Source organism: Filicampus tigris, chromosome 5, assembly GCF_054856515.1.
Source record: "Filicampus tigris isolate MCC_2025a chromosome 5, RoL_Ftig_1.0, whole genome shotgun sequence".
Taxonomy (NCBI): Eukaryota; Metazoa; Chordata; class Actinopteri; order Syngnathiformes; family Syngnathidae; genus Filicampus; species Filicampus tigris.
This window is the reverse complement of record NC_141221.1, coordinates 25189713-25203948: the sequence shown is the minus strand read 5'-3', so window position 1 is coordinate 25203948 and position 14236 is coordinate 25189713. Positions and strand designations below refer to the sequence as shown.

The following is a 14236-nucleotide window of genomic DNA, read 5'->3' as shown; positions in this document are numbered from 1 at the left end:
CAACGCAGCCAATCAGCATCGGGGAATACCACGTCACACACAGCGTCCTGTACACTTGGCGGGTCTTGTGTGGGATTATCGTTGTGGTTATTTTGGAGTCAGCCAGTCCTCTCTCAAACATCTCTAGTTGGTTCAAAATGCTGCTGCCCGCCTACTAACTGGAGCTCGTAAGATGGAGCACATAACACCAATTCTGGCCTCTCTTCACTCACTCCCCGTGCATTTTAGGGTTCAATTTAAGATTCTCCTATTTGTCTATAAGTTATTAAATGGCCTGACTCCGGTGTGCCTCTCCGAGCTCCTCCACTCCTACGCACCTTCCCGCAGCCTCAGGTCTGCGGACCAGGCGCTGCTCGAGGTGTCGAGGACTAAGCAGAGTCTAAAAGCGGATCGGGTCTTTTCGGCTGCTGGTCCTTCCCTTTGGTATGACCTTCCATTGGATGTTAGGCAAGCCCCCTCTCTGTCCACCTTTAAAACCCGGTTGAAGACACATTTCTATTCGCTGGCTTTTGATCCGACCTAAGACCTGAAATTTTCGGCTCTTTTCCGGTGTCTATTGTATATAGTGTTTTCTGTTAATTTATTGACTTCACTTATTGTATTATGGCTATTTCGTTGTTTGTATGTAAAGTGCTTTGTTACAGCTCTAGCTGTTGTGAAATGCACCATACAAATGCAATTGTATTGTATTGTATTATATTGTATTGTTGAAGTGATAAAAAACTCATTAATATTTCACAACACAAAAATATATACCATGATCAAAATAAACATTAAATAAAAAATATATATATTTGTAAGGATCTGTGCCTCAAGTGGGGATGGGGGCACAAGCATATTGGTGGGTGGGCCCCTCTGGCCTGCCTGCGGGGACGGGTTTGATGTTCCCACAAAGTGTTCAAAAGGATAAACAATAGACCAGGGGGTCACCAACTTCAGTCCTCGAGTGCCCCTGTCTTGCATGTTTTAAATATTTTACTCCTCCAACACATCTGATTCAAATGATCATGATTGTTATCAGGCTTCTGCAGAGCTTACTGATGAGCTGATCAATTTAATTTAGGAATTTAGGGAAACATCGAAAACATGCAGGATAGGCCATAATTAAGGGCCCTTGAGGACCAGAGTTGGTGACCCCTGCAAGACTGTAGTGGACCTGGGCATACTCGCAGTTCGGCACCCTATTCACCTATTTGCATATTTTTTCATCAATATTTCTTGTCCATGTTTCAAAAAAACGTTTTTTTTCTTTTTTTTTTGGGGAGGGCGGGTCATGTAAAATGCATATTGGAGGTTCATCTGTTTTTTTTAAATATATATATATATATATTTATTTTGGGGGGGGGGGGGCGGGGGGCTAACATGAACACATTCTATCCCAATGCCATTTATGTCATTTCACAATGTGTCTGAAAAGGTCTGGTACTGAATGAGTTAAAGACATTAAAAAAATAAAAAATGTCCAATGCATTTCAATTGACATCAAGTATTTTTCAGATTTTCAGTCCTTCTCCCCGCGAATAGATGGGGCCATTGTCGATTACCACACTTTGAGTCTGTATAGGACATTTGTTAATTTTAATTTTATTTAATAAGTAAAATTAAACATTTATTTCAGTGTGATATATATTTTTAACAATCCCATGCTATTTTTTTTTTGCAAACAAAACAATTACATGTCTACATGGACAGCGCTGATCTTGAATGTAAGACTTGATAACATAGCTGTCATGTATTATGAATTAAGTAATTGGCCAATGCTGAGTCACATTCCCCAGACGGCGGATTTACAGCCGTTAGACTTCCCCGCGCTGTGATGGGTTATTGATTAGGTCCACTTGTCGTACGGTATCCTCCTCTCTGTCTACCCCAGTTGCCATTGGTTTAGCGTGAGGCGGGTTCCTGGATGGTGAAGCATGCTTAGGGGTGGAACTTCAAGCGCACGCCGAGCCGCTGCGCACTAACACGCAGCCAAAGAGAAGAGAAGATGCTTTTACTCTTTCCTTCTGCTGTTCAGCCCTTAAACTCATCTCTCTTAAACCAGAGCGACAAACGCTATACTTGCCGGCTTGACAGACGGAACTTGCGGTGTCTGGACTGGTCCAGCACGGAAGAGGCAGCACAAGTGGGCAGCAGAGGTCCTGTGAACAGCCAGTCTCGCCAAACTGTGGACCACTACGAGTCGGCATGGGTGCGCTGAAGAAACGACGCCACCTTTATACGGCGGGTCTTCTGCTTTTTGTTCATTTCACGTCATCTGTCATCTCCAAAGGTAAGAAGGATTTCTAAAGGTAGCTACTTTGCATCGACACTTCGGGTAACTGTTTTGAAAAAATCATCCACCCAGTTGTGCCGTTCCTGGGTACGCACCGACATTACATTTGTGCAAAATGTGTGAAGACACGGGATTCTACAAATATGACAAAGTAGCCAACAGCAATTTTTTTCTTGTGTATTTTGTCGTTCACCCTCTTTTCTCAGGCTCTAATTGCATGTACCAGTTTGAATTTTGTGTCCCGATACGCAGCAGAGGTTTTCCTATTGATTGGCCACGCCGTCACTAACACAGTGAAGTTCACATACTATTTATGCTCACCACATTCTAGCGTCGAATTACAGTCATATTCCCCTCCGTTATTAAAATTGATCATTAAGGTTGTTATTATTATTATATCTTTGTATAATAATAATAATAATAATAATAATAATAATAATAATAATAATTTATTACCTGTTTTTTTTTTTGTTTTTTTTTTAATAAACCATCACATCTGCACTGCATGCTGTGCAACAGGCAGCTGGTTCATTTCCAAGTGTGGTCGATTTACTAGAATTAATGTTAGAGTGAGTTATTTCATTTAACAATATAGTTTTAAATTATACCCATGAGGAACTACGGGTTCCCTGTTCGTCAGTTATTAGTGAAAAATCTGGCTGCTTAGTTTTGCAAATTTGCCAAGGTTTGTTACAGAGTGGGATTAGACAAAAACTACACCCTCCACTGCAAAAATATTGAAATACTCATTTTTCACATTTTCACTTGTTTTTTTTTTTTTTTTTGCTGTCGAGTGAAAACACTCAAGGTAAAAAGACGAATATGAGACGAGGTCAACATTTCAAATTCATAGATTCTGATCATTATTTACACCTGGACCAGACATGCAATTTAGAAGAAATCTTCCTTTGTTAGAATCCACCCATTTTCCTTGCAGATAAAGTCAAACAATAACGAGCGCTGATTTTTTCCACACTCAGCGTCAGATTTGGATTTTGCCAGTGGTGACTAGATCAACACTTGTTTGAGATGTAACAAACATTACAACTAAAATCAAAGTTGTCTATACGTGAAAACAAAGCAATTGTGAAGGAGAGACAAGATGGAAAATCCATCAGAACCATTGCACAAACATTTGCCATAGCCAATGCAACCATTTGGAATGTCCTGAAGAAGATTTCAACCCCTGCTGCATAAAGTAATGATGTTGAACAGGTAGACCAAGGTAACACCAGCCATCGATAACATAATGATTTTGAATGAGGTAAAATACCCTAAAACATCGGTGGGCTCTAGAAGATTCACCAGAGAACGAGAAAGTGAGAATAACGTATTGGCAAGATAAATACAGAAGTCAGACTGAAATTTGCCCAAAAAAGAAGAGACAAGCCTCAAATAAACTGGAACAAGGTTTTATAGACTGAGACAAAGATTAACCTTTACACTTACGATGCAAAGGCTTAAGCTTTGAGACAAAAGGGGATGTGCTCATGATTCCTAACACAGTTCATCTGTGAAAGTCAGTGGAGGTAACATCACGGCTTGGGCTTGCATGTCTCCTTCTGGAAGGGGCTCACTAATCATAGCAAAAGGAACGCAGAAGTCTACAAAAACATTTTGTTTGCCATGTTCAAGAAAGATGTAACCAAACTAATTGGGAGATACTTCATTGTGCAGCTAGATGACCCAAATCACACAGCCAAAACAGAAAACAAGCATCAGGAAGTTTTGCACGGGTCAAGTACATATTGAGACTTGAACCTTATAGAGCAGCGGCAACATAGTGACTGAATAAAAAATCATTTAATCAGTAACTGAAAGAAATTTAAATTTGAATATCAGGTGCAACTGATTCATCTGATTATGTATTAAAATTGAAGCCTACAATCTAGAAAAATTATTTAAAAGAAAAAAAAGCTATGAAGATCTTCCGAAAGGTGAAAAGGTCAAATGATGAGACAAAAGTAGAATAGCCTACTTCCAATTCAAAGCAAGAATCATTAAAATGAAAATCAGTAAAAATTCTTAATACCTTCCTTCCATTTCCAACCTCGTATCTTTATGCAACCTTTTGATGTCAAACCTAAATGTTTTCAGTCTACAGCAAAAACAGGCCATTGCCTCACTGTGTAAATAACAAATAACATAACATATAACCATTAAACTTTGTGGAATAACCCCTAATTTAGGCTAATTTAGTTTCGGATTTATTTGCTGTACTTGTAAATGCTGAATTACTTTTGTCAAACCATACATGTAACATATTCTCCACAATTCGAATGATGCATGAATCTTACGAGCACAAAACAGACCTAGGATCAAAAAAATCTTACATATACCTTTTGGAGACTAAAAAGATACAATCAGCTACTTATTAGCAGAGGTGGGCATTCTGTCTGACTGACAGACCGGTCCGTCTGTCCGTCACTGACGGACGGCCATTTTACTGACGTTAGACGATAGATTGGAAACTTAAAAAAAAAAAAAGGCAGACTAAGCACAGACAGAAGTGGATTTTCGTCCGTCTATGTGATCATCACTAACCTGCTTAAGTCCTGACAGACCTTACACTCCATCATTGACGGACGCTCGTTTTGCTGATGAGGGACAGAAACGCGACCCGCCTGTCTGGCATGTGTTGTTTTGCCGGCATGCTTCTTGGAGTAGACTGCATTAACCGTGTATGTACAGTAGGTGAGGGTATTCAACAAAGAGAGAATCATGAGTTATGCTGGCTGTAAGGCAAGAACAAATTATGCTCTAAGTCTAATAGGTAATAAAGCAGCTTTGAATAAAGAGATAGTTTTACAGAGAAGTTCTTGTGAGTAAAGGTTTACATGTCAATTTTTTTGGGGGGGGAAGAGTAGGGTTAGGAGGTTGTGAAATTGTATTTTGCAGCCCCCCCCCCCACACTCAATTTCAGAAGGTGGCAGTAATGCACCAAAAGTTGTTTGCCACCCACTAAAAGACACAAAAAGAAAGAGGAAGAAGGAGGAAACAAATTAGGAAAAAAAACCTTTAAAATTTAAAATTTATTGCAATGGCTGCTTTATTTTGGTTTGCACAAGGACTAGGAAGCATTTTAATCCACCAGGATTGTACCTTTGGCAACAATGTGACACGGGATTCTGATTAAGGTATGTAAAACTTTTAAGAGTTAAAGCGGTAGCAGGCTTCCACTTAACTGTTCAATAGATTGGCAAATAAGTGTAGGCTATGTGAAATGTCAAATATATGTGAGTGTAAAGCAGTTCGACCAGCAAGCCGACACAGTATGATGCAGATAGTGCACTCCATTTTAATTAAATCTGTTCAGATAATGGATGGATATTTCATCTATTAGACTTTTTTTTTTTTCCCTGAATTGACGACTAACGGACTGGCGGACCTATAACGTTTACTGACGGAAGCGCGGTTAAAATGACATGACATGACAGACTGACTGACAAATTATTACAGTTTGGTTCGTCTTGAAAAAAAAGAGGGATTGTCGGTTGACAGACGGGTACCCAGGCTGCTGATGGACGGCAAACTTTACTAAAATGCTCACCTCTGGTTTTTCGTAATCCAGTAATTGGCCCAATGAGCCTGAGATACGATGTGAAGACTGTAAATTGGTTACACCTACACTAATCCAAACCTTGGACTGTCCTATATGTCTCCCAGTTTGATGTTTTAATTTGTTGAAACAGCAGGACCCAACTTTAGGCAGGCAGTCATCTAGCTGCCGCAGAGTTGATCATTTATCATCACGCTATCACGACTCTGTATTACTATAGTCATTAAACCATTTTGTCACTGGAGAATTGTGAAGGAAATACGAGCCCAACACCGTAGTGCTAATGTGAATGTTTCACTTGCGCCCTGTATGAAAATCTATATCAGCCCTAAACATGACGGCTCAAATAGAACAGATACTGAAATCATCGTCCATAAAAAGGAGAGGGAACTGCATATAAAAAGGCAACTTCGAGCTATTTGTATTCAGACCAAAATGCAGTACACCATGGAGAAAATAAAGCAATATTTTCACCCCTGTAGTCCTAAATTGGATATAATCTGAAAGAGCTGTAAGAATGTCAACACAGCTTGAATGGCATTTTTTTTATTGTGAATGGCCAAAACCAGACCTGTTTTTTCACTTCCTGTGAATAATAAGGCTTCACTTGTTTGACATTCATGGTTGCCTCTGGCCACCAGAGAACTCTGTACTTTGTACTATTGATAAAAATGTTCCTATTTCTCTTTTTATTTACTACCCAATCACTTCACCATCAATAAATCCTAAAATGTACATAAGGATAGATTGAAAAATTAAAATTTAGTACCCGTTGGTTGTGCTGTAAATACTGTATCTCACTCCTTTTGATTTGTTCTTACCTGGTCGTGTTTAATTAAATTAAATACAGGCAGGTTTGTGTCACAACAATTAAGGGTGGGTAAATACAAATTTCTAATGTTTTTGACCACAGGCTTTGTATACTATATCAAACATTTGTGAAAATGTGATTTAGCGTTGTGCGTTATGCCTGTCACGATAATTACTAAATCAAATTATTGCTCAATGAGAAAAAAATGGACAGGATAGTTTTTTCGCACTCGACGAATGGTTGTTTACTATACATGCGGCTTTGTTCACATACGTCATCAACATTCACTCACGCTGCTTCATTGCCTCTTCTGTCAGTCAGCCTGGTTGCCGCTGTGCAAGTTAGCACTCACTTACATTCACACATAAACGCTGAGAATGGAAATGCTTTTGAAACCCGTTCAAACAGTTTGGTTCACATGCTAGTGACCCATTGCTTCATAGGCAGAGGCAATTCTTTTTTTCATTTATTAATGACCAGCAGAAGTGTATCGTAGTGCTAATAATAGCCATGAAGCATTAATGACATCTGGCATAAACATATTTGGCTCACAGACCTCTTAGGTGCTTTTTTTGTACTATTTCATCGCTTTTTAAACATTCGTTACGGCCACCATGAACTTAAAGAAATTGGCGACCGGCACCAGATATCCATTTTGAGTGCCAAAATTGACACCAAGACAAGCGTACCGAATCTGTATCTCTCCAATGCTGGTGCAAGGAGGGAGCTTACAGCTCACCTGAAATCGCTATACTTTTATACAATCATAAAAAAAATGAATTTGACCATATTTGGACTTCCGCAGTTTTAGTGTCGCTGTGCTTTCTGATCACGCCGGCTGCCTGCTGACACACATCGTCAAGGGCTGTCAAACGTCTCTGATGAAGGTGAATGTTGATCACCAAAATTGCACAAGGTCTGAAGAAAGAAGTTAAAAACTTCGACTTACGAAGAACACGCTTTTGAGACAAATAACAGACTGTGACAAATTGGGTTATCTCTATTATGGTGACGTTTGTGTTTTCCTACATTGTGTTATTTCCGAGGTTCCTGAATGCATCACGTGACTCGTGACAAAGAGGAATGAGCAGACTGTGAGAAAGATGAGGAGATCTGCGTGTACTTAAGACAGAACTGTTTTTGCACCGTAAATGGAATAATAAAAAGGCAGCCATGTTGGAATAATAAAAAGGGAGATAACTAAGCTATGTTTGACATTGTGTCTTTGAAAGACGAGGATGAAAGAGCCACATGCGGCCCCGAGCCGTGGGTTGCCAACCCCTGATTTAGGAGGGTTATAATTCATTAGCTAAGAATACATTGAGCTCTCATATTCTGCAGCTGCATGAAAAAAAAAACGTATTTCTTTCAATAGATAATAAAAATGACATTTCTTCAGGAACATGCAAATAGCGGGGGTCAACTGTATAGCGTTTTGATTTGTATTACTGTATATAATCAATATGCTACTTTCATACTACCGTATATCTTCTGTTACTCACAACAGGTGTGTCACAAACACATTTTCCTCACAAAGATCATAGAACACAGCAGCTTGACAGTAATGGGACTTACAAAGCTCGCTTGCACTTGGGTGAGATGTAAGCTCTTTAAAGATCAATGGTGATGTTTGCATGCAATGAGTCACAAATGGGGCTCCTCCTGTGTAACACAAGGAAACATGGAAAAGCTTTTTAATGGCTTTGTGAAAGTTTGGTTAGAAAAAGGCAGCAGATACAGGTCAAATGATTTGATTAGTTTGCAGGTGGACTTATTTGGTAGTTAAATGTTGGTTTGTGCTTGTTTGATTTAATGAAAGCTTACTATTGTGAACATAGTAAGAAAAACAATTACCGGTAGGTGTGGGGGATAGCGATGAGTTCATATTTGATTCAGGATTATTCAAATCACTCGGAACTGGCAGTAATGCATTGCAGAGTATTGCAAATATGTTGTACTAGCAGGAACCGCATATTGAGATCAAAACATTTGCCTTGTGGAATTAGTGGACCTTTTCATTTTTATGTCAGAATTTGAAAAAAAAGTGACTGTGTCAGGTCTTACTAAAGTCAGCAATTGACATTCATCACTGTGAACATTCTGTTGTAATCTATTTGTCATACAACACAACATATTGTGGCTCTTGGTTTTTCTTTCTTCATTGGCAGTAGACAAAAAAGGTGTTTTTGTCTAGTTGAGCTTTAATAAAGACAGACAAAGGCTGAGTTGATCCATTATTTCCCACCATCGTAAATTAGAAAGTGAAAGGGTTTCTATGACGTCCATACTGTTTGCAGAATGAATAATAATCATCAGGATACCATTTGTGGCAATGCATGCAGTTCAGTGCCCAGATTTACATTTAAATTAAACTAAATGGTCATCCATTCAGAAATGATATACAGTAGTAATGATGGTAATAAAAGTAAAGCCCTCTCTTTCATATTGAGCTAGTTGCAATGTGGGATTGCACTCATTTGGGGCCTGGGTTTGACTTTACATTATTTCTTTGCCATGTTAAGGCTTTAACCTTTACATCTCAAGACCTAAGAGTCCCAATGTAGCCAACACTCAGACCTGGGAGTCATTCAGGTCTTCTGGCCATGTGACCACCTACAGCAGATATAAAACATTCTACACACCAGGGCTGCCACAAACGACTATTTTGGTAGTCAACTAGTCTGCAATAGTAATAATTATTAGTGGACAAATCGGAATGTATTTAAATCACATATCGCACCAGCAAGCAGCTGCTATTATACAACCATCATTAGCTTACAGCTTGAATTCTTTAAGACGGTGGTCCCCAACCACTGGTCCGCAGTCCGGTATCGGTCCCTCAGCTATTTGTTACCGGGCTGCGCAGAGAGAGATGGACAATAAATACATAAATAAATAAATAAAACAAAATGTGTCAACCAATCCATTTTTGGTTGCATAAACCACATAAGATACACAAGAATTCCATAGAGCACAGACCCATTCCAACGATGAACAATATGCCTGACTTGTTTGATCGAAAAAGGACCGCGTATGTGCAAGGCCATTGGATCAGTCTAGAAAATGCAGCTCCATCTGCTGAATCTGATTGGTCGGTTCACCACTTTGGTCCAATGCAAATTCCTTATCCACAATTGTTATGATCCTCACTGACATTTAAGGGTTTTTTACATTATAATGGCTTATAATTACCTTCTTTCTTACTCACCTTAAAAGTTTTTTTTTTTAAATCATCAAAATAATGTTGAATTATGTGGTAAAATTCCTACGAGCAGTTTTATTTTAAATGCAAACAGTTTTTCTCCGGTATTTTGAAATAATTATAGATCAATCAGCACTGATTGATCTATAATCTTATTTCCCCTAAAAAATAAAACTAATTTAAAGCGGAAGTCAACCCAAACATATTTTTTTCAAGAATATGTTCTATGCAAACCCACTAGTTGAAACAGGGCATTCTGATAAATATTGTGTTTGTGGAATAAATGTTAATCCACTCGTTTTTAGCCATCTCTGGGGTGGCCATTTTGTCTTCTTTCGACTGAAAATGGCATCACAACTGCTACAACCAATCATGGCTGACCTGTTTCCTGAATCTGAGCCGTGATTGGTCGTTGTGAGCAGTTGTGATGTCATTTTCAGTCGACAGAAGACGAAATGGCCGCCGCCAGTGATGACTAAAAACAAGTGAATTAACACTTATTCCACGAACTCAATATTTAGCCGAATGCCCTGTTTCAATTAGTGGGCTTGCATAAAACATATTCTTGAAAAAAACATGTTTGGGTTGACTTCCCCTTTAAAAAGAAAATGTCTGTCAATGTTAGGGATCCTTAAATGTGTTTGAGATGATGCTTTTCTGCTAATACCATATTATTCTCAGTGGAGCTGTTACTCTTAAGCAACAACACAAACAAAAACAGTCTTTGGTGAAAAGCATCACTAATATGTGTTTTCCCACAGTAATTGAGCCTTTTCTATGGATCAAATGGGGGCAATGCATGATTACACAAGCTTGTACTGCTTCATACAGACAAATGCACCAGATGCTGTATTTTATTAGGCCAGTTTATCATAGGCAACCCCATAACCCCCCCCTTTCTCACTGCCATAAGGCATGTGAGGAAGTGTGCCATCGGGTACGTACAAAGTAACCACACACTCATGCATTTCACTATGTTCAGTTTATATGATAGCATCTAGGTCTGCACTTTCTTTTAATAGACATGTAAGAGTCCATCTCTTATCAAGCCAGCGACAATTTAATAATGTTATCAAAGAACATGTCTTCTTGATGTATCGGTCATGGGCGTAATCTGTGTCAGACCGTCTCAAATAAATGGCCTTTTGAATGACTGGGATTGTTCTTTAGAATCTCCTTTTAGTGTAATCTGGTTCCGACCAAGAAACATTTGTTGTAATTCGCTTTACCTGCTCGGCTTCATTTTGTCAATTGAGGTTTTAGCAGCAGTCACACGTGTTTCGTGATTCTGCCCGTCTTAGCATTGCTAAGTGCTGGCTTCGTGTCTGTATTGCATACAGTAGATCACTGGCATAACTTTTTCATCCGTGATGTACAGGATGCCAACCCAAATGGTTCTCTGCTGTTACTATACCCACTTTCATGGCCTTGGGGTAGCTGTTCAAACATGTCTTCATCCCTTCATCCATGGTGCACTATAGCACACCCACTGGGACAGAACAGTGCTTCAGGACAAGTTGTGATGAATGGACTGTCCAGATTCAGTTCCAGCTTGCTGTTTTCTGCCCTATGTGGAGGGACTCATGGCCTCGCTAGCGGGTACATGTTAGTCATTGGCCTGTGCTATTTGTGACTATAGGTTGACATACCGAGGTGCAGCAGAATGCAAAAGGAGCTTATTTTACAAATTTAGAATAACCGTGTATGCGTATGCATGCTCAATTTTGAATGACACGGAAAACAAAACGTGTATAATTGCGGTTGTACTTTGTAGTGGCGTATATAACTTCACTCTGTCATGCTGACAGGTGGTTGATTGGGCTGATGTTAGGGCTAGTTGTTCGTATAAGAGCTGTGCAATTACCAGTGTGTTATGCTTTTCAGACCAAGAATGAGCTTTATCATCTTTTGCTTCACTCCTACTTCTTTCCTTGTTAATGAGTACTCTGATTGCACCTAGCGAGGGATCAATTGCGACAAGTTTTTTGTTTGACTCAAAATATCATCCATGCATTTTCTGTTGGCTTTCTTCTGTTGTTTCTGTCTTTGAACTGACCACACCTTGGACTTTCTTCAGTCAATCGCGAGGCACATACAGTAGATACAGACACCCGTTCACACTGACACAGTCATTGATCAGGAGAAGATTTTACGCTGACTACGTGACAGTCAAAGCGAGGGAACCACAACACTTACTAGGGCTGTGCAATTAATCGAAATTCAATTACGATTTCGATTATTACACTCCACGATAACAAAATTGGAATAATTGAAAAAAAAAGATTATCAATACTAATTTTGAGTTGTTTTGAGGCATGCGCACACCAGTTACTCCGCCGCGCCACCCTCTCTAAGCTAGCTAGCTAGCTAACTGGCCAGCCAGCCAGCCCGCATCCCGCAAGTCACACTGCACACGCTCCTACTCAACGTTTTAACAGAGTAACAGACCTAAAAATGGCACAAGACCCGCCACAGGAACGACTTGTAAACAAGCAAGGTAAGTCGAAATCGTTTATTTGGTTACATTTTGGGTTTGCCGTGAAAGACGGCGAGCAAAGACGTATAAAGTGCAACTTGTCTCTGCATCCACCGGCAACACAACTAATAAATTCAACCATCGTTTGGTTTACGATGATGTTATGATACATCAAAGCAAGAAAACACCGAGTTAGATTTGGCGTCGTCCGCAACGCAAATCTCAGTCGTTGAAACCAAAAATAGAAACCATGCTTAACATTATTACTGTGACTTAAGTTACATTTCTTGTGTAGTCTATAATATGAAGTTACATTTTTTGTGTTCATTTTTGTTTCGAATTGCTTCAAATGCAATTTGCAAACATATTATTGGTCATTATATTGTAATACAGTTTATATATGGCTTACTGTAATTTAGAAGTATTGTATAGATTACGTACTAGTATGTAACAGTCAACATTTAAATTACTTTGACCCAATCAGCATATTAAATTTAGAATTTATCAGAAGCAAATTACTTTAACTTTGTTTACTATGTGTAAATATTACCATAAAACAAAACAAAAAAGGCTCCAGACAAAGGTCGAAATGTATAGATGAAAAGCTTGTCTGTTATTCTGTCAAAATTGGCATTTTACTCCAAGCAATTTATAAGTGCATAGCAAGTTAACTCGTTTGTTTATACAAAAAAAACATACTTTAATGTATACATTTGCACTTTAATGAAATTAAATAATTAATTTAATAAATGTTGTTGGGTCCAAAACGAACTTAAATTATTATAGCGTTTCAAAGAATTTTGCCTTAATAATTTTTACATGTTTAAACCTGTTCTTGTTTTGTAGTAAAAAATCGTTTGAATAATCATGATTTCAATTATTACCAAAACAATCGTGATTCATATTTTTATCGTAATCGAGCAGCCCTAACACTGACTGACTGAGTGTATATCATCAAGTATTTTGGTTTGTGTTTTGAGAAAATTGTGGTTTCTTAAAGTGATACTGAGTAGAATTGAAGTTTTTGGGGGCCGAGTATTGTCGTCTGCACTTTTACCTTCTCAGCTCAATAATAAAGAAATCTTTTAGTGTTTGTGTGCACAAGACTAGCTGTAGTCAGCTCTACTAATCATTAGAAAGCTGGGCAGCTCTATGTCACCTTGTCTTTATGTTTGGCCTTGCTGTACTTGCACATTTCCCACACGATAGACTCACACAATTTTAAAGCAGGTCAATGTTACATAAAGTGAAAGTATCTTTGGGCACTGAGCGAGGCAGAAGCAAAAGAAAAAAATGTCTGCAACCGAGTTTTAACAATCTTTCTTAATGTTATGTTCAAGCTATTTTTGATTAACAGTCAGTGCTAATCATCCATGCATTGGTGATGCAGCGGTTCACATAGCTGACTATTTTTGATGCTGTCTGGCCAGTTTCTATTGACTTTGGGCAAGAGGTATGGTGCACCCAGGTCCGGTTTCCAGTCAGTCGCATGGCACTTACACTGTTGATAAACATGTCATACTCGCTCATCTACAGACAGTTTAGAGTATTCAGTCAACTTAATATGCACAGTTTTGGAACATGGGAGGGAACTGGAGTACCTAGAGAAATGGAGCACAGGGAAAACATGCAAACTCCACACACTAAGGCCTGAGCCAATTTTTAAACCCAGATAATAATTCTGTTGGACTCACAAACAAAAAAAACAATTGCAATTTTTCAGTGTGACTTAATTCATTATTGCGTTTGTGTATTTTTTTTCGATAAAAAGTTTTTTTTTCTTTCACAAAAATTAATTCCAACTGTAATGACATGTTGTCTTTTATCTATTAAGATAACATTTTCAAAAATAATTTCCAGTTTAATACATTTTGTAGAAATGTATTTGACATAGGATGGTTGCTGCCCACATT

General features: G+C 38.6%; 1 protein-coding gene across 1 annotated transcript in view; it reads left to right on the top strand.

The window, feature by feature from the left end:
- Positions 1–1895: 1895 nt before the first annotated feature.
- The window catches only part of unc5db (unc-5 netrin receptor Db), a 278526-nt gene continuing 266185 nt past the window's right edge, over positions 1896–14236 (top strand). Inside the window, exon 1 of the mRNA XM_086030435.1 lies at positions 1896–2272. Within this exon, the coding sequence (XP_085886561.1) occupies positions 2188–2272 (85 nt within the window). The 5' untranslated portion in view covers positions 1896–2187. The remainder of the gene's footprint in view (positions 2273–14236) is intronic.